This window comes from Nicotiana sylvestris, chromosome 2 (assembly GCF_000393655.2).
Source record: "Nicotiana sylvestris chromosome 2, ASM39365v2, whole genome shotgun sequence".
Taxonomy (NCBI): Eukaryota; Viridiplantae; Streptophyta; class Magnoliopsida; order Solanales; family Solanaceae; genus Nicotiana; species Nicotiana sylvestris.
In genome coordinates, this window is record NC_091058.1 from 62,270,616 (window position 1) to 62,291,514 (window position 20,899).

Sequence of the window (20,899 nt, forward strand, 5' to 3'; positions counted from 1 at the left end):
CTACCTGAATACCCTCTACTGATACAATATGACCCAAGAATGCAACTGAACTCAACTAGAACTCGCACTTCAAAAACTTCGCATACAACTGACTATCTCTCAAAGTCTGAAGAATCACTCTAAGATGATGCATGTGCTCCTCCCGGCTGTGGGATAGATCAGAATATCATTAATGAAGACTATCACGAACGAATCTAAGTAAGGCCTGAACATTCGGTTCATCAAATTCATAAAAGCTGTTGGGGCATTTGTCAACCCAAATGACATTACCAAGAACTCATAATGCATGTACCGAGTGTGAAAAGCTGTCTTAGGGACATCGGATGCCCTAATCCTCAACTAATGGTAGCCAGATCTCAAGTCAATCTTCGAAAATACCTTGGCACCCTGAAGCTGATCAAACAAATCATCAATCCTCGGCAATGGATATTTATTCTTGATTGTAACCTTGTTCAACTACCGGTAATATATACGCATTCTCATCGACCTGTCCTTCTTCTTAACAAACAACACTAGTGCACCCCAAGGTGAGACACTAGGTCTAATGAAGCCTTTTTCGAGTAAGTCTTACAACTGCTCCTTCAACTCAGGCGGGGCCATACGATATGACGGGATAGAAATAGGCTAAGTGCCCGGAGCCAAATCAATGCAGAAGTCAATTTCCCTGTCGGGTGGAATACCCGAAAGGTCTGAAGGAAATACCTCAGGAAACTCACGAACAACAGGCACAGAATCAATAGAAGGAACTTTGGCACTAGAATCACGAACATATGCCAAATAAGCTAAACACCCCTTTTCGACCATATGTCGAGCCATCATATATGAGATAACACTACGGGTAGACTGACCAGGAGTCCCTCTCCACTCTAAACGAGGTGCACCCGCCAAGGCTAAGGTCACAATCTTGGCATGACAGTCCAGGATAGCGTAGTAAGGTGATAACCAGTCCATCCCTATATGACATCAAAATCAACCATGTCCAGGAGTAACAAATCTACACGAGTCTTAAGACCCCCAATCACAACTATACATGAATGATGGACACGATCTACTATAGTAGAATCACCCACCGGTGTAGACATATATACATGAGCACTCAAAGAATCACTAGGCATGACCAGATATGGTGCAAAATAAGATGACACATAGGAGTACGTAGATCCTGGATCAAATAGAATTAAAGCATCTCTACCACAAACCAGAACCGTACCTGTGATAACTACATCGAAAGCCTCAGCCTTAGGCCTAGCTGGAAGAGCATAACATCAGAGTTGGGCCCCACCACCCTAAACTACATCTCTGGGACGGCCTGCTGCTGACTGGCCTCCACCTCTAGGAGCCTAACCTCCACCTCTAATACCTATACCTCCACCTCTAGCACTTCTACCTCCACCTCTAGCTGGCTGAGCGGGCTGTGGAACACTCGGTGCCTGAACTATGGCACGGGAACCTTGATGTTAAGAGTTGCTCGATGCTCGAGGGTAAAACCTAGAAATGTGACCCATATCACCACAAGTAGCCCTCGGCTGCTGAGACTGCTGACCCTGACGACCTAAATGACCACCCCGGAAACTCTGGAGTAGAGGTGCACTGATAGGAGCTGGTGGTGCACTGTAGGACTGCTGATCAGAATACTACATATGAGAACCACGGCCACCTGAAGCGCCGTGAGAAACCTGAAGTACTGACTAAAAAGGCCTAGGAAGATGGCCTCTACCATACGAATCCCTGCCTCCAGACGAGGTACCAATGAATTTGCCTGAATGACGAGGCCTCTTGTTAGACCCCTGACCACCTCCCTGCGATAGAACCATCTCAACTCTCCTAGCCACATTGGTCGCCTCCTGAAAAGAAATCTTACTCCCCATCTCCTTAGCCATCTGAATTAGAATAGGCTAAATGATCCCCTCAATGAACCTCCTCACTCTCTCTCTCTCTCAGTGGGGAGTATAAGTAAAGCAGGATGGGCCAAATCGATAAACTCGGTCTCGTACTGAGTAACAGTCATAGAACCTTGTTGGAGACACTCAAACTGCCTCCGATAGATCTCTCTCTGAGTGATAAGGAAAAACTTCTCCAGAAATAGCTGAGAAAACTGCTCCCAAGTCAAAGCTGGTAACCCAGCTGGTCTAGCCAAAGAATAATCTCTCCACTAAGTCTTGGCGGATCCAGACAAGCGAAAAGTAGCAAAGTCGACCCCATTGGTCTCCACTATCCCTATGTTCATGAGAACCTCATGATAACTGTCCAAATAATCCTGGGGATCCTCAAAAGATGCACCGCTGAAAGTGCTAGTGAAGAGCTTGGTGAACCTGTCCAATCTCCACAAGGCATCGGCAGACATAGCTACTCCATCATCAGTCTGAGCTACCATACCCGGCTGAACTGCTCCAACCGGCTGAGCTGCTGGAGTCTGAAACTGGGGAGCCATCTACTCTGGAGTGCGAGTAGCAGGAGTCTGGGCTCCTCCTCCAGCCTGAGAGACGACTGGTGCTACAAGAAGCAAGCTTGCCCAGGTGACACTCTCCATAAGGCCCACTAGACGGACCAGAGCATCCTAGAGTACTGGGGTAGTAATGAACCCCTCTAGGACCTGAGTTGGGCCCACCAAAACTATCTAGACTGGAACCTCAACATCAAACTCAACCTGAGGCTCCCCACTAGTGTTGCTGCTCTGGGTTGAGCTCTGCCCCTACCTCGGCCTCTAGCACGACCTCGCCCTCTGCCCCTCGTGGGAGTTGCTGCTGGGGGATCGGGTTGCTAATCAGTGGATGAGAAAGCACGTGTCCTCGCCATCTGCGAAAGAACAAAGTAGAAATTCAATTAGCATTGAGGAACCAAACCGCACGACATGAAAGAATAGATGTGAAGTTTTTCCTAACTCTGTAGCCACAAAGGGATAAATACAGACGTCTCCGCACCGATCCCTCAGACTCTACTAAGGTTGTTTGTGAATTGTGAGACCTATGTAACCTAGAGCTCTGATACCAATTTGTCACGACCCAGATTTTCCGCTCTTGGGAGTCGTGATGGCGCCTACTAGTGAAAGCTAGGCAAGCCAACCGTTTGAACAAATTACCTTTTTCCCATTTTAATCTTTTAACAATTGTGAATCAACAGTTTATAAACAACGGAATTTAAACAAGCGGAAGAAACAAATAAACTATTTAAATAAATCCAATATGATTTCTTAAACAAAGACTACCCAAGACTGGTGTCACAATTTCACAGACGGTCTAGGAATACTACAAACAAGGTCTGAAGGAAAATAAATGCGACATTGTTTCTGAAATACATAAATGAAATAAGATGAAAGAATAGAGGGAGACGCCAGAGCCTGCGGACGCCTGTAGGACTACCTTGGATCTCCGTATGGACTGAAAGCAGCCACCCAAGCTAAGGTCCAAAAGCTGCTGCGCTGGGATCTGCACATAGTGCAGAGTGTAGTATCAGCACAACCGACCCCATGTGCTGGTAAGTGCCTAGCCTAACCTCGGCGAACTAGTGACGAGGCTAGGACCAGACTACCAATTAAACATGTGTAGTTAAATCATATACGGCGGAAAGTAAAAGTAGGAATGTTCAGTTAGGAATGGGAGGGGGAAGCATGTTGCGGGGAAACATCAATTAAAAATAGAAAGACAACAAGTAAATGTGAGGAACACCATGTCTCAATTATCAACAAGAATTTGAAATCAAACAAGTGCACGACATCATCCTTCGTGCTTTTACACTCGTACTCACCATAAGAATCAATATAAACTGCACGACATTACCCTTCGTGCTTTTACTCTCGTCCTCACTATAAAATCAATATAATCAGCACGGAATTGTACATCATGCGGCACGGCATCACCCTTCGTGCTTTTACACTCTTCCTCACAAAATCATACATGGCATCACCCTTCGTGCTTTAACACTCTCTCACCAAAACAATGCACGGGATCACCCTTCGTGCTTTAACACTATTCCTCACCCAAACAACAATCACAAGCAATAGGGCAAGGAAGCAAGTGAAATCACAATAAAATCCCGGCAAGGGAACAATTGTACAACAATCAAATCCCGGCAAGGGAACAATTGTACAACAATCAAATCCCGGCAAGGGAACAATATCAAAGACATTAACATCCGAGCAAGAGAGATAGCATTGAAAGCAACAACATCCTGGCAAGGGAGACAACATAATAATCCTCTTCTCTTTTTCACACTTACTTCATAACTCACTTCACAACTTGAGCCAATGCTCTATAAGGTTCAATTGCCAATTATACTTCCACAATTCACTATACAACTTGAGCCAACGCTCTTCAATATTCAAATACCACTATTTCTTCCACAAGCTTTGTTCAACAATAGAAACCATCACATAAGGCATGGACAATACAAACGGAGTCATAATAGTCATAATATAAGACTCAAAGGCATGCTTGGACACCAACGTATAGACACTCGTCACTATGTCTATACGTCGTACTCAACAAATAACGCATAGCAAATAGGACACAACTCCTAATCCCTCAAGCTAAGGTTAGACCAAGCACTTACCTCGATGCCACGAACACAATTCAAGTCTCAACTATCGCTTTACCTCTTGATTCCACTGCCAATTTGCTCGTATAATCGATTTGGAAGAGTACTTGTCTTTGAAAAATCGTCCAAGTATTTTGGTTTTGAAAGGGTTTGAAAAATGGTTGAAATGCATCTAAGTTATGATTTTGTAGGTTGCAGGTGTCGCAATTGCGAACCCCTCAGACTGCTAACCTCGCATTTGCAAACCCTGAGGAATCCAGTCCTCTTCGCATTTGCGATACTTCCTTCGTATTTGCGATGTCACATTTGCGACAAGTACTTTGCATTTGCGACCAAGGTAGCCCAGGCCACTATTCGCATTTGCGACCCATTGCTCGTATTTGTGAAGCTTGCAGGCCTGCAACACACCAGAAATTCCTAAGTCCAAATTCCACTCTGTGGCCTATTCAAAACTCACCCGAGCCCTCAGGACTCCAAATCAAACATGCACACAAACCTAAAAATATCATACGGACTTGCTCGTGCAACCAAATCATGAAAATAACATATAAAATTATGAATTAAACCTCAAAACTCATCATTTTCATCAAGAACACTTTAAAGTTCATAACTCTTCAACCGGAGATCCAAATCACGTCAAATAAACTCCATTTTTCACCAAATTTTACAGTTATCATTTAAATACTTTAACAAGTTTGTACCGAGCTCCGGAACCAAAATACGGGCCTGATACTAATGGTTTCAAACAGTAATTCTTTTCTTTATTTCATGAATAACTCAGCAAAACAATTTCTTTCAAAAATTGATTTCTAAGGCTTGGGACCTCGGAATTCATTTTCGGGCATACGCCCAAGTCCCATATTTTACTACGGACCTCCCGAGATCGTCAGAACACATATCCGGGTCCGTTTGCTCAATATGTTGACCAAAGTCAACTAAAATCAAATTTTAACTATAGAAATCTCTATTTCTCATATTTTCACATAAAAAGGCTTTCCGGATATAGGTCCGAACCACACACGTAAATCGAGGTGAGGTAAAAAGGAGGTTTTAAGGCCTCAGAACACAGTATTTGTTTTTGGGTCATCACAATTTTTTTTAGATCTTGTCTTAAATTTATTTAGATTTTATCTTAAAGCCACCAAGTGTCATATTCTCAATACGCCACTTGGTTTAATCTCATGATTCACTACCCTCCTTTTAATATAATATAGATGGTTGAACCTTTTCGCATAAGTAACTTATTTTTGCCAAAATTTTTTATTGTTAGGATTTCCATTTTATACCAAAACGGCAAAAAGAAAGAACAAAAGTAATGAACTCTCTCCCTTTTTATTAGTTCAAATTTTACCTATGTTAACCTTCATTTTCATGTTTCTTCACAAAAAAGATGTAAGATTTAAAAATAATCATAGAAATGATCGACTTTAATTTTTTGGTTTCAACTGCAGACAACAGAGGCTTTTACAGGAAATGACTTGATTCTATAGTGGACTAATAGCCCGTTTGGCTAATTGAGAATGAGATTCTACGAAATTCATGGGTAAGTAAGAAATGCTTCCGTACTAATTACAAGAAGATTCACATACTTCTTTGTTTTATTTCTTCTCTCTTTCTTCAATAGCCTTAACAACCTTTGGGATGGTCCACCTGAAGTGGGAATGGTCAATGGGAGTCTAATTTCTACGATTCTATCATTGGTATTTCACATTGTGTGAACCAGATTTAATAACTATTTGACTTTTGACCAGAAAAGGAGTTGGTGTGACGGCTACTCTTTGTGATATTTCAGTAAGTTGTTTCTTTATTTCTCCGTTTTTTTCTTCTTGCTTTTACCCATATAAAAAGTACTATAACAAGTAGGATTTGAGATTGATCTCAACAACAACAAACCCAGTGCAATCTCATACGTGGAATTTGGGGAAGGTAATGTGTACACAGGTCTAATTATTTCTATCTTACAAAGGAAGAGAGATTATTTCCGATACACCCCCGACTTAAGAACAGTGAAAAGGACACAATAAACAAACAGTGACAATGGCAAGAAAATAAGATAACATAAACAAATAGCACAACATGTAATAGCAAAGAAACTAGGAACATGAAGCTATAAGAGAAGTGCGAAAACTACCGGCAATAATGCCACATCGTTAAAAACAAGGAACTCGGAATAGGAAAATACAAGACTAGTACTAATACTACTAGTACGACTAGAAGAGACTCTCGACTACCTGTCAACCCAAAATCAGAGGCGGATCCAGGATTTATATTTTATGGGTTCAATTTTTAAGATATTAGCATTGAACCCATTATATTTTTAAAGTTATGGGTTCATATCTACTATTTTTATAATTTTAAGGAATTTTTACATATAAATTTTTACTCCGCGTGGAAAGTTATGGGTTCAATTGAACCCGTAGTCAACCTTCTACATCCGCATGTGCTCACAACCCTAATCTTCGACCTCCACGCCTCCCTATCGAGGGCCATATCAAAGTAGGATTTGGAGATTGATCTCGCGCTAATTTTTGTTTTTCAATTTTCTGAAAATTACAATGTCAAAGATCAGAAATCAATAGTCCTATTTTCATTCGTAGTTCCAGGTTAAATTATTTCTACTATAAATATAGGGTCGCTTATAGAAAGGTGAAAGAAAAGTATACGAAATGAAAGAAATTTTTATTTATACATTGCACGGGGATTGAATTGAAATTACATACAAGGGTGTATTTTCAATTGAATGGCTGGAGAAAAAGAATAAACAAAGAAATAAAAGGACAAAATTAGAGGAGGAATCTCCGTTGGATTTCTTCATTTATCTATCTATCTATATACTATATTAAAAGCACGAAGGTCTTTAGCGAAATGTCGTTCACCTTTTTATTTTAATATTTTAAGAAGATATATATTTATTGATATAGGAAACATGCGCAAAGCGCATATCCTAAGACTAGTTAGAAAAAAAGAGTTAGTTCAGTATCTCGGTATAACAATACTTTTTGTCATTTTGTAGGATGCATTTTCTTTGAAATTAACATGGGATATTTTCAATATAAAAATGAAAGTGTACTGTTAATTGTGGGGTCAAAACCACCCTTAACAACCTAATTTTCATCTCAAACTCTAGTCAAGTTTAACACTATAAAAGGAGCTCTCTGTTGTACTCTATTCTCACTTCTCGCCACTACATCTCCGACTCTTCTCACACAAAGAAAGTAAATTCCCACCACCCAAAAGAAAAGGAAAGTTTTCATGGCTAAAACAACCCCAAACCACACTCAAGTTGTTTCAGGATGGGCAGCTCTTGATTCTTCTGGCAAGATCACACCTTACATTTTCAATAGAAGGTATTCGTGATTTTCATGTATAAATATCTTTGCTACGTAATATATAGTATTCCATTTTATATGACACTCCATTTATTTTAGTCAGTTCCACAAAGAATCATGCACTTCTATATTTATGAACTTTTTAATTGTTAACTTTTCATTTGCTCTTGATTACATGCTCTTATAGCTAGAAAAGTGTTATAAGATGTTTAACACTACAAGTTCTAAGAATATTTTTGGCATATATTAAAAGTCTTCGCAAACTTTGTACTTAGTCAAACTATAAATGCCCTCGTATGAAGCGGAAGGGACGGAGTATTATACTTATGGTACTAAAGCAACATAATTTGTGCGAGATATTTGTCATTTTGTTCTACTGAAAATTTAATTTTTACATCATGCTTACGCAGAGAGAATGGTGTAAATGATGTGACCATCAAGATTTTATACTGCGGAATCTGCCATACTGACCTTCACTATGCCAAAAATGATTGGGGTATCACTATGTATCCTGTTGTTCCTGGGTAATAATCAATTATAAACTTCTCTCTTTTTCTTTTGTCCTTTTACTTTTCATAGTAATTAATAAGTTTCTAATTTTTTATTCGTGTAATTTAGGCATGAGATTACAGGGATTGTTGTGGAAGTTGGGAGCAATGTAACCAACTTCAAAACAGGGGATAAAGTAGGAGTTGGATGCATGTCAGCATCTTGCTTAGAATGTGAATTTTGTAAAAACTCAGAAGAGAATTATTGTGACAAAGTTCAATTCACATATAATGGTGTCTTTTGGGATGGTAGCATTACCTATGGAGGCTATTCCAAAATGCTAGTTGCTGATTATAGGTAAAGTATTAAGCATTAATTAGTATCCTAAGTTCTTCTATCTCAATTTTGATAAAACTAATTTATATTCTTATTATTTTGAAGGTTTGTGGTTGCTGTACCAGACAACCTACCAATGGATAGAGCAGCACCATTGTTATGTGCAGGAGTTACTGTGTTTTGCCCAATGAAAGACAATAACTTGATTGACTCACCTAGGAAAAAAATAGGAGTTATTGGTTTAGGAGGTTTGGGACATTTGGCTATTAAATTTGCAAAAGCATTTGGGCATCATGTTACTGTCATAAGCACTTCTTTATCCAAAGAAAATGAGGCCAAATCCAAATTAGGGGCTGATGATTTCATTGCTAGCTCTAATACACATCAAATGCAGGTTTGTTATATATTTCCACTTCCTCCTTTTCTTTTTAAAATATCCATATATATGTGTAACATGTTTAAATATGTATAAACTTTTAAAAATTACTATTAAATCGGTTTTTTTTTTCTAATTTGGATATAATAATAATAATAATGACAGTCGAGGCAGAAGACATTGGACTTCATATTGGATACAGTGTCAGCAAATCACTCTCTTGGGCCATACTTAGAGCTGCTCAAAGTTAAAGGAACTTTTGTTATAGTGGGTGCACCAGACAAGCCTTTGGGCCTTCCATCATTTCCATTAATATTTGGTAAGTCAGTCATATTTAAAGATGGTCAGGTTTACAATTGTTAATTGAAAAATAGTCACGGTTTCAAAAGTAATCAAAATTTAGCCACTTTTTTATATAAAGATAAAATCTAAACAAAACACCCTTAAAATTCGAAAAAAATATTGCATAATATGCTAGAGTTCGAATTATTATACATATGAGATTTAAGAAGAATTAATCCAAATAGCCGTTCACCCAACCACTTAAACTAAAAATAGCTCGTGGAGGTATAATATATGTATAGTTTATATATTATATGTGTATAATTGTATATAATCAATGTATAAACTATGTATATGGCTAGAAAAAATAAACAATAAATATGGAAGGCTATTTATGTAAAGATCTCATTTCATAATGTGCTGTAGTTCCAACATAATATGCTTGAAGTTTGTACGCAGGAGCCCCATAATTTAGCATATCATGCTGAAAGTTTCCGTGTTTCAGCAAAACAGTGACTATTTCTCAATGACTTTACAAATATTGGCTATTTTTTAATTATCAGTTAAAAAAATGGTTAGCCAGTGATATTTTCACGAATTTTACACCAAATAACGAAATAGATCACCTAATTAGTTTGTTTGTGACAGTTGACCTAATCAATGCCTGCACATTATCTTATGCATTGTGTTTGAAATAACCCCTTAAAACTGTGAATTGCAATTTAATTTGCAGGTAAGAGAACTGTGAAAGGAAGCATGATTGGAAGCATAAAAGAAACACAAGAAATGATAGACATTTGTGGGAAGTATAATATAATGTGTGACATAGAGATAGTCACACCTGACAGGATTAATGAAGCTTATGAAAGGATTGAGAAAAACGATATTAAGTATCGGTTTGTGATTGATATTGCTGCTCAATCATCAAAACTTTAAGTACTTCAGGTTATTTTAATTGAGACCTGATAGAGAGAGAATATTGTACGCCTTTCATTCCTTTTCATGTAAAGTGTAAACTAATTTTTTTTGCTTGTTGCGTGGTATAATTTTATCAATCATAAGGATCACAAAAATATGTAGTCAGTTGTTATTCTTATTTTAACATTCGTTCTTTATGCTTTCTAGCCTTCGTTGAATGGATCATATGGTAGAATGGCTGATCTCATAAGCATTACTTAATAATTTCGCATAAGTACAGCCTAAATAGGTGCTCTTCATCTGCGTAGCCACCATTTTAAGTTTTCATCCGTATAGCCAATAAAACCCTCTGACATTATCGTCTGACTGACATCATCGCCTGACATCAATCTTATAACGATCTCTTTCCTTTTCTTTTTTTCTATTTCTCCTATTTGTTTTTTTCTCTTCCAGATTAATGTGACTATCTGACAAAAAGTCAAGTCATCACGTGGTTTTAAATCCTTATTTTTCCCCTCTCTTTGCCTTATTTTTGTCCGAAATTTACCAAAAAAGGGAGTATACTGTCATTTTATATAGTATATATATTTCTACACAATTGTACATTGTGTACAATTGCTCGTATATATATATATATATATTTGCCTTATTTTTGTCCGAAATTTACCAAAAAAGGGAGTATACTGTCATTTTATATAGTATATATATTTCTACACAATTGTACATTGTGTACAATTGCTTACATTATTATATGCTCGTATATATATATATATATATATATATATATATATATATATATATATATATATAATTATACGCACTTATACATATTTATACAATATATATAATACATATGTATGAGTATATACAGCATATGCACTGAATGTACATAAATTCAGCAGGTATATTTTACACTAGAAAAAAACTTTCCAGCCATCATTAAATCTTTATTTCAACAAAAAGAATATACCATATAGAAAAAAGTGTCAAACTTCCCTGAAGACCTCTTATACAATAATAATGTATATACACCCTTATACACTGAAAAAAATATAATTATACATCATTATACACAAATCTACACACTTATACCTATTTATACATAATTATATAATATTTGTATAAGTGTGCATAAACACCAGTGATACAGCATATGCACAGAAAATACCTTATGTGCATTACTACACCTCTGTTTTAACACCAATATTATCAAAAAGAACGAGAAGAAGAAGAAGAAGAAGAAGAAGAAGAAGAAGAAGAAGAAGAAGAAGAAGAAGAAGAAGAACCAATCAGCTCAAGATAGGTCTAGATGAATCTCAAATTCTTAAAATTTGTCTCGCTCGATTAATAATACTATTATTAGTCAATACCCATCTGGATTGAAGCACCAATTCACAATGAAAACTTCCAGATCTGAAAACTTTAGCTTCGTAAGTGGTGGAATTATGATTTTTGGGACTTATATTTCGATACCAAATGCTCAGTAAGAGACTCGAGATTTATCAATCAAAATTACTTAAATCATTAATGGGTCAAATGTTTTCTTCCTCAATCTTTTCAACCGAACAACTAACTTCATATTCTTCATCTTACTCTAGACTTTCATCTTTTTGCATTAGGAAAGTTTGAGAGAATTAAAAAAAGTTAAGGAAAATTAGATCTGAAAATTAGAGAGGAGAAAAGATAGGATGAAAGATAGATTTAAAAATTAAAGAAGATAGAAGATAAATATGGGAGATAAATCTAAAAAATATAGAGGATAGAATATGATGGCTTGTAGAGAATGAAGAGGCAAATGGGGAGAGAACATTTTGGCGTGTAGGAAAAAGGAGAACTAGTTCAGTGATTGAAATCTTTCTTTCAAATTCTATATAAACTGGGTTATACCGGGTAAACTTTAAAAACATGGGCCATTTTTTGTTATGGTGTGAAGTCATGTGTATTTTTTTGTAATTTAGCATCTATAGGGAATCTTATAGAAATGTCCCAAAAAAGTCCAAACTTACCAACCTCTAGCCATTAATCATAGGTTTACCAAAACTAGCCAAACACATATAAAAATTAAAAACACAAATAAATAAGGTTTTTTCTCTCCAAGAATCACACACAAAGATCTCCTTCCATATTTTTAAGCGTGATTAGCAACATTAGATGCAAGACGGAAAGAAAATTTCGTGGATGAGATAGCAAATAAGACGATAAAATGCAAATATATATATATATATATATATATATATATATATATATATATATATATATATATATAAGATTCCAAAAATCTAACAAAATATGACTTTTTTCTATGGGCATGATTGAGATTCATTGAAAACATATAGATGAGTCAATATATAAATTTTGAGGAAGATTGGAGGTGATTTAGATTGATTTAGTATCAAAATTCGTAGTTAAAATCGAGTTCAAAAAATTCTTCTGCGACACATGTATCAAACATGTATCTCACACACATGTATACATGGATATATATGTGATACCCATTTGATACAAATATGATACATGTTTGATACATAGTTTGATACACATATCATTTTTTTCATGTTCATCTTCTACTTCGAATTTTCAATTCAAACTACCTCAAAACTCCATCAAATCATCCCAAAATTGAGATTCAAGCTCCTTAAGATGTACCCAATCTATTCTAATAACACCCACTCAAAAGAAAGCAAAAATTTAACCTTTTTTGGCTACAAATAGCTAATTGACTAATATTGGTAATATTTTAGGAATTGACCAATTTTGTAATAAGCTATTTATAAATAGTAATTGTTGATATTTTCCCTATAATATAGGGACATAGTGTGGAGCTAATCTCTAGCTTTTATCAATTTTAATGAAAGCGTAAATGTCCGTAGGGGGTCACGGGAGTCCGTTGGCCTCTACAAAATCAAAATATATATAGGTATATACATATAGAACCCGTTAAATATTTTACTGGTGCCCTAAACTCACTAACTAAAGTTGGATGAGTGTATTTTGAAGCCCTTTCTCGCGCAGAATGTCTTGGGATCGAAACCAACTTCTCCTTTTTATAGGCCCTTTTACGTTACTGCTTCCAATGGTTGTTATACTTAGTAGTCAAGTGTTTTTTAAATATTTAAATCTTTTTAAGATTAATTATTATTTAATATTTGTATATAATAGTCAACTTAATTTAATTAATATTATTCTTTTCAAGTCCCTCCCTCAATATAAAAAGCTTGCCCTTTAACAATTACTTCGACCATCTATCGATTCGGCGGCCAAAATTTATCGTTAGTAATTAACATATTTAAAGATAGTATGACCCTGTTAGATTCAAATCTCGGGTCCGCTTCTGCGTGACGGCTTTATAACTTAAAAGTTGCCATCGGATGCAAATATTTTTTAAGCACAAGCGTGTGGTATGTATTATGTAGGCAAAAGTATTTCCTTGGCATGTAGAATATAGGCACACACAACAACCAAAAAAAAAAGAGTACAAGTGGAATTGAAAAGACTAAAACCGATTTTTTAACAAAGTGATAAACATTGAGACCAATTACACTTGCTTCATGTTTGGTTTAAATCAATTTAGTTAATTTAGATTTTATTTACCCAAACAGCAATTTATCTCTGTTCAAACTGTTAATGAAATCGTAATTATTTGCTTCCAATATTGTTTTATTGATTAATTAGTTTATGAAAAAAGAAATCCTTATTGGAAGATACTATATATAAAAATTTGGTAGGCGTGTTATGGAACTTTTGCAGAAAATCAAAAATCTTATCCAAATTACACATCAGGTTATTAAATTAAATTGAAACTAAAACAAATTACTAAATTTTAATTATTCAATTTTTACCAAACTATATATATAAGTTTTAGTAACAATTCAGACATGGAAGATATAGCACTAACCAATGAGGACAAAAGAACATATTTAAAAGGGGATTAGAAATAGAAAAATAAAAGCCGAAAAGAGGGGAAGAAGTGCTAGTATTAAAATAGAACAAAATAATTAATTAGTAGTAGCAAGTTGTTGGGAAACATGCGGGCATCTTAGGGATTGAAGAAAGCATAAATTAAACCTTCATCCATCCCTCTCTCTCTCTCTTTAAAACGAAGAAAACAAAAAGAGAAAACAAGAAAATGGAGATATAAATTATAAAGGATTGATGGAATGGTGTGCGCAAGTGCACATGCTTAGGTGATCAAGTTGTTCAAAGTCACAAGCTTCCCACTTAATTAATTTCGTCAAGTTATCCTCCAACTGTCCCAGCTAATTCAGCCACTTTCTATGGCATTTCCTCCTACAAATTATTTCCCACTAACTAAACCAACCAAAATGAATTAATACGTGCTTCTGTTAAATTGCTCGGGCATTTGTTTTTGGGTTCAAAATACAAGACCATATGACGTGGCTATCTTTGGGGAAAGACCTTCACATGAGATACTCCCTTGAATTATTATCTGTAGATAGTTCTAGGTTGTCAGATTTATTTGAATCAAATTCTGTTACAAGTAGTCTTCTCCTTTTCACTCTTTAACATTATTTTTGTCAGTTTCCCTTTTTAGTCCTTTTCCTCAATTTTTTTCATTTTCCAATGCTTACTTCAACTCCTTTGTTTGAATAACCCCCCCCTACTTCTAGTGTGGTTGTTTGTGACTTTTTGAGTTGTCCCCTCTCAATCTTTGCTCGAGTCTTCCTAAGTCCGTTTCAATTTGTGTGTCATATTTTTTTGATCTGTTTCAATAAATAAATAAATTACATTTCATAGATTTTTAACTCCAATTTTCCATATAGTATATTTAAGACCATAAAATTCAAGCACATTTTTGATATATTACGCACATTTTTAGTTTAAAATCACAGAATTTAAAAGTCTTTCATACTCTTTTATGATCGGTCAAACTATTATATATAAATTGAAATAGAGGGTGTAGTTATTGTGCTCCAACCATTTGCCATTTTCACAATATCAGATTTTGCTTACTTTATTGTAAATATCTCAAACTAGTACAGCTTTGATAACCGCGACGACAATTTCTATTTCTGGCTTGTTAATTCAATTGCTTTCCTAATCCAACTAAGTGTTGTATAGAGTATATTTTTTCTAGTGTTGTATATATTTTTTCTTTGGAGTTGGTCTTGTTCGCTGGTATTAGTTCTCCAAATGCTGTCCTAATTAGTTGCCCATCGAACGATTTTAAATGTGTAGTTACGAAAAATGACGCAAAAAAACAAAATCGATTGTGTATTGTTTGATTGCATTAAAACATGACTGTAATTGTACTTAATCGATCTTAGAATCAAGTTAAGTTGCTGGCTCAAGCTAATAGCTACTCAATGTGCTGCTTATCTTTTTTGGTCTTAACGTGGAACGGTTCATCCTGCCTATAACCTAACTTGCGAATAATCATGCTCATGCTCTTACATTTAATTTTTACATTGCAATTCTAGATTATGTAATGAGTGTATGACCAGGGGCGAACGTACATGGGCGGATCCTCTTCGTCGGGAAAAAATATTAAATATTTATATTAATATTCTAATAACACCGTTTCCTGACAAAAAGTACTTCTTGATCCATTGGTCAAGCTCGTATTTGGGCTTGTAAAGGTCGTAGATTCAAGGCTGGACCTAGATATTTTATTTCTTAAATATCTTTGAGCGAGCATTTTTCTTAAAATTGTGAGGCTAAGGATAATTGAACCTATATCTTCCTTTGCAGTGATATTCAACTACATCATTGATGCCTTAGCTTTCAACTTGTGGGAAAATAATATTAGATAATATTTATTTATTTTCTGATTTATGTAAATACGACACGAAAAATTCTATATACGCCCCCGAGTGTATCAAATTGGACGTTGAAATCATTGGATTGGAAAACTGGTTATACATGAATACACCAAAAAAAGGAAGAAAATAATCAGTATCATTGAGATGGAAAGTTTAATTTCCATTTTCCTAACATATATACAAAATTGTGTAAATATTTAATAATGGTTAGACTATAATATTTTTATCAAGCTGTAGGAATCCGTCAGATTTAATAACATATTCAGATCACTCATCTTGGTTCGATACTAAATCCAAAACATGGGGTTACTCTTACGAATGTCACACATTAAATATTTCCCTAGTTAGATTCCCTATTTTTTTAAGAAGAAAAGATAAAAGAATTTGCTAATTCGAGGAATTTTCTATGTGTTGTGAGTTGGCATGATGGTGATGCGTTGTTGGCTTTCAGTTTTGCTTTCGCTTTACGAGTTCTGAATTTCCCTTTTCTTCATTCGTCCCTTCCATGCAAAGCTCATCTTCCGTTTTGCCCTTTTTCTCTCTCTCAAAATTTTATTCTTTTTCACATTTTGGATTCATGCTTATTGTCTAAATCCCTTACGAATTTTGAGTTTCACTTTGCTCCAACACAACTCAAAGGTGAGATTTTTTTTTTTATATTAAACCTTCTTCTTCTTCCTTACTCATCCCTAACCCCACCCCCACAAACCCCACTTGGGGTAGTCCCTATTACCTCACTTTTCTTGTTTTGTTGGGATTGCATGCATCATGTTTTTGTACCATTTTGGGTTTCTGGGCTCTTCTTCTTCTTAACTTTTTTCCATTTTTGGATTTAAGGGATGTTTGACTTTCATGGTTGTTATCTCCGTGGAGTTGGGATATAGCAGGAAAAAAAGGATTTTTAACATGATTTTTAGATCAATTTCCTCTTTGATGGGGTTTTCTGGATTCTAAGAGACTGAATTATATCTGGATTCTATTCTGTGTTTGTACAAAGAAATGATTTTTGTTACACGAGATGTAAGTAATGATATTTCTTTTCTTTATTGATCGATGTAGAGATCAAATTCTCCCTTTAATGGATTTTCTTTCTGGACTTTCAGAAATTGAATCTATATTGGTCGATCGAGAGGGTTCTGCTTTCAGAATTATAGCTTCAATTGAGGTAAGTCAATAGATTCTTCTCTGATTTAGAAGTGGTTTTCACATGCAGTAGAAAAATATTTTGATTTTCCTTTTCTTTTCTCTTGTCTTTTGTTATCTACTCAGAAAAGAGAGGAATCAGGTTTGACTTCTATGACTGAACTTGAGGATTGAACAATTATGGGATGTTGTTGCTTGGTTCATTGAACATTATTGGGATGTGATAATATTTGGGATGAATTATATCTGAACTATTTGGATTGAATCTCAAATGGACTTACCAAATTGTAAGCATTTGACATTCTTTGGAGTCCATTTGAATTCCTTGGCTGGAAAATGTGTGGGGTTAGTTGTCATTGCTTTGTTCGTGGGAACTGTTCTGCTTCCAACATTCTCTGGACTTGGCGGGGTCATTCAACACAACAATGTTGTCCTTATCCACAACCGATCATTTCCATCAAATCAAGCCGTAAAACAGAAGTTTTTAGAAGTTCCTCAGATTGTTTGGGGATTGAACAATCAGAAGATTGCTTTTGCTAGAGCTTGTTTGACTGCACGCATGCTCAATCGAACACTGTTGATGCCTAAATTGAGTGCTTCGCTGTTTTATAAAGAAGTCGAACTTTTGAAGCCCATTTCCTTCGATAAGGTCTTCCAATTTGAAAGATTTAATTCCGTTTGTAAAGGGTTTGCCCAATTGAGTCGCTATTCAGACGTTTCAAATCAAAGTGATGTTATCGAACTTCAGAAAGGCAGCGGACGAAGGTGGACGTTGGAAAAAGATTTTGAGCAGTTGACTCAATTTAGTAAGCATCCATATGATGCACATGAGATTGTTCGTGTAGTCGGGAAGAACCCATTTTTGTGGCATGATCATTGGCCGGCTAAAGACTATGCGAAGGTTTTCGACTGCTTAGCTTTGGTAGAGGAGATATCTAGAGAAGCAGATAAAGTTATCTCCAAGATTAGAGAAATAGGAATGGAGGTGAGAAGTAAGGTTCTGATGTCAAGCTCTTCATCAGAGTCAGTTCCCTATGTAGCTGTGCACATGAGAATAGAAAAGGATTGGATGATTCACTGTAAGAAGCTGGAGCAGAGATTAAACATTAGTGAAATTTGTAGTAGTAAGGAAGAGATTATGGCCAGAGTGGGAAACATCCCGGGTCTTAAAACCCCTGTAGTTGTTTATCTTGCTGTCGCCGATACTCTTCTTGAAGATGATACTGTCTTGAATGGTTGGAAGGACGGATTGCTTCCTTTCGAGAAGAAAAAACTGGGTGTTTTTGAAATTTACAAGAAGCAGCCATACATATTTCAATCTGCTATCGACTATGAAGTTTGCTTAAGATCTGATGTCTTTGTAGGGAACAGTTTTTCAACGTTTTCTAGCCTTGTTGTTCTTGACAGAACCCAGAAGATGATTAACATGGGCGATACAAAGTTGTGTGTTTCGGATGTTAGGTGGCCGTCTTATGCATATAATATAAGAGGAATGGGGGATAGCCCTCATCCATGGGTAACAAACATGTCCGACACTAGCTTGACGGCAATTAGCTACGGTACCAATCACATTGCTTGCTGAGATGGCTTTCAAGGCGTGAATTACGTATTGTTTGTCAACCTTGGATATGCATGGATAAGGATGCAAATGTTTGGCCGATGTTGTGATCGTCAAGTTTTTTTGGTTAAGGAGATAAGTTATACAAATTCTTGAGGCTTTGTGGGGATTCTGAAGAGTAGGTATACTTTGCATTTCTGTAATTACATATCTCAGATTTTGCATTCATTTTTCTTGATATGTTACAGCAACATGTTAATAGAGCTTAAACTTTTGCTGGTAGTTCTGTATGATATACTCTCTGTTTCTCATACTGAACAAAAGAACAAAGAAAAAGGGGGAAAATAGCAAGATATTTGATGAGCATCTGTGTTGTCATTTGTCTTCTGCTCTTTGCAGCCTGCAGCTGTGAGATATTTTAGGCTTTCTGTTAACAGTCTAGTAATATTTGATGTCCTCCATGAGATAGTGAGAAGCTTCCTTGTCATTGTTCCTTGAGCCGAGAGTCTATCGGAAACAACCTCTCTACCTTCACGAGGTAGGGGTAAGGTCCGCGTACGCATTACCCTCCTCAGACCTCGCTTGTGCGATTACACTGGGTTTGTTGTTGTTGTTGTTGTTGTTCATGAGATAGTGAGAAATTGAAGGCCAAATGTACTGTCTTTTCAGTACTTTATCACCATATGACAACTAAATGAAACACGAAGTACATTGTGTATGTAGACCACACTCCACAGAGATAAGGAATAAGAGATTTGATGTTTTAGGCCTCAGTGCTTCATTGTTTGCTTGAGCCTAAAATTTCCTGCCACAAATGGTCATTGGTTCCCTTGCACTAAGCTATCCAATAATTTGTGTAAAAAAATGATTGTTATTTTCAGTTTTAACTGTTTTATAATGAGACTTGCAGGTACTTCCAACGTATTCGGTATCAAATTTTGTAGAGAATTCTGGTTTTCTTGTTTCATGCTTTTTATTTAGGAATCAGAATTCTGTATCTTGTATCTTTCAAATACTAGTGTATGTTTACTTGGTGGATTTTTTTAACATCGTCAAGAGGAATTTGACCTTTAAGTTCATTTGAAACAGGCCAGTTTACATGGTTGTGAAGTTAGATTACTATACTTGTTTGCATATGGAGTTATGGACTATGTTTTTTCCTTTTTTTTTACTTGATATTTAGGTGACAAAATTTTTCATGTGCATAACATGGGGCATCAATAAAACATCATGTGTCGTGTTGTAAGATGGTTTGATATGTGGAATGGTACTATTAGAGCATGACCACATTTTTTGTGAATCGCATTATTTGTGCCTCAAATGATTGATCTGTTCATTGACAAGGTTATACATCTATGCAATATTAACTTTTAGCTCCAATTGCATCCACTTTATGTTTTTCCTCACTTGTAATTTAAGCATGTTGCAGATTTTAGATTCTGTTGAATTCCAAATCTCTGGTTGTCATCTTTTGTTTAGGTAAAGCATTTTGTTTCAAAAAAAAAAAAGGTATGCCATTAGGAAAAAGCTTTTTAGTTTTTGGAAAAAAACTGAGGAGCACTTTCGAAATAGTTTTCCATATTTTGAAAAAATCGAAGAAACTCTTCTCTAATGGTGTTTGGTTTACCTTATCAAAAAGAAAAAAATGGTGTTGATTCAAAATATTTCAGAATTTTTTTATAAAATAAAAAAAGTTAAAATAAACTCACTTGGTTCCTGCTTTTGTTCGAAACTAAAGCGATTTCCTTTGTTCTCATAAAATAATTTGAATTAAAAAGAAAAGAAAAAAAAGATAGTTCCATGTTTTTGGTGGGTCTATCGTCTAGTCTGTTAAGTGATAAAATAATTTGGTACATCATTTTACTTCTTTCGGTGCATTTTAAAATGTTATGTAATCAAACACGATCAATGGCGGAAGTCAACGTTAGGCGGCTAATTATGATACATGAATTAAATTGTCAGATAATTTTGTTCTAGCAATACCATCAGTTCAGTATATAATAAATGGCTGTAAGGGAAATATTACACTATTACCTTAGGGGGATCATGTGAAATGATGAGTGATTTATGAAAAGCTCAATTGGTATGTTAACTTTGAATTATGGTAGGGGGCAAAGAGAGTAATGTCTGCATTAGACTACCCAAAAAAAATCAT

At 35.7% G+C, this 20,899-nt stretch overlaps 2 protein-coding genes across 4 annotated transcripts; both read left to right on the forward strand.

The window, feature by feature from the left end:
• Nucleotides 1–7,719: 7,719 nt before the first annotated feature.
• Nucleotides 7,720–10,443, forward strand: LOC104225458 (probable cinnamyl alcohol dehydrogenase 6). Its single transcript, XM_009777260.2, has 6 exons — nucleotides 7,720–7,880; nucleotides 8,273–8,386; nucleotides 8,481–8,708; nucleotides 8,793–9,081; nucleotides 9,229–9,382; nucleotides 10,079–10,443. The coding sequence occupies exons 1-6, from the start codon at nucleotides 7,786–7,788 to the stop codon at nucleotides 10,279–10,281; spliced, it is 1,083 nt and encodes a 360-aa protein (XP_009775562.1). The 5' UTR covers nucleotides 7,720–7,785; the 3' UTR covers nucleotides 10,282–10,443.
• A 6,034-nt stretch (nucleotides 10,444–16,477) lies between these two features.
• Nucleotides 16,478–19,517, forward strand: LOC104225457 (O-fucosyltransferase 23). 3 transcript variants are annotated; one of them, XM_009777257.2, is made up of 4 exons: nucleotides 16,478–16,682; nucleotides 16,881–17,063; nucleotides 17,147–17,208; nucleotides 17,313–19,517. In XM_009777257.2, exon 4 carries the CDS (start codon nucleotides 17,458–17,460, stop codon nucleotides 18,766–18,768), a length of 1,311 nt encoding a protein of 436 aa, XP_009775559.1. In that variant the 5' UTR covers nucleotides 16,478–16,682; nucleotides 16,881–17,063; nucleotides 17,147–17,208; nucleotides 17,313–17,457; the 3' UTR covers nucleotides 18,769–19,517. The 3 variants fall into 3 exon arrangements, with proteins under 3 accessions (XP_009775559.1, XP_009775560.1, XP_070024024.1); XM_009777258.2 differs by lacking the exon at nucleotides 16,881–17,063; XM_070167923.1 differs by lacking the exon at nucleotides 16,478–16,682 and having other exon boundaries at nucleotides 16,689–17,063.
• The last annotated feature ends 1,382 nt before the right edge of the window (nucleotides 19,518–20,899 follow it).

Bases quoted from the DNA above. Each gene is read 5' to 3' on its own strand.
- LOC104225458 (XM_009777260.2), top strand. From the start codon at position 7,786: ATGGCTAAAACAACCCCAAACCACACTCAAGTTGTTTCAGGATGGGCA. The intron at 8,709-8,792 runs GTAAAGTATTAA...ATTATTTTGAAG, and splicing joins ATGCTAGTTGCTGATTATAG to GTTTGTGGTTGCTGTACCAG. The intron at 9,383-10,078 runs GTAAGTCAGTCA...TTTAATTTGCAG, and splicing joins ATCATTTCCATTAATATTTG to GTAAGAGAACTGTGAAAGGA.
- LOC104225457 (XM_009777257.2), top strand. From the start codon at position 17,458: ATGGACTTACCAAATTGTAAGCATTTGACATTCTTTGGAGTCCATTTG.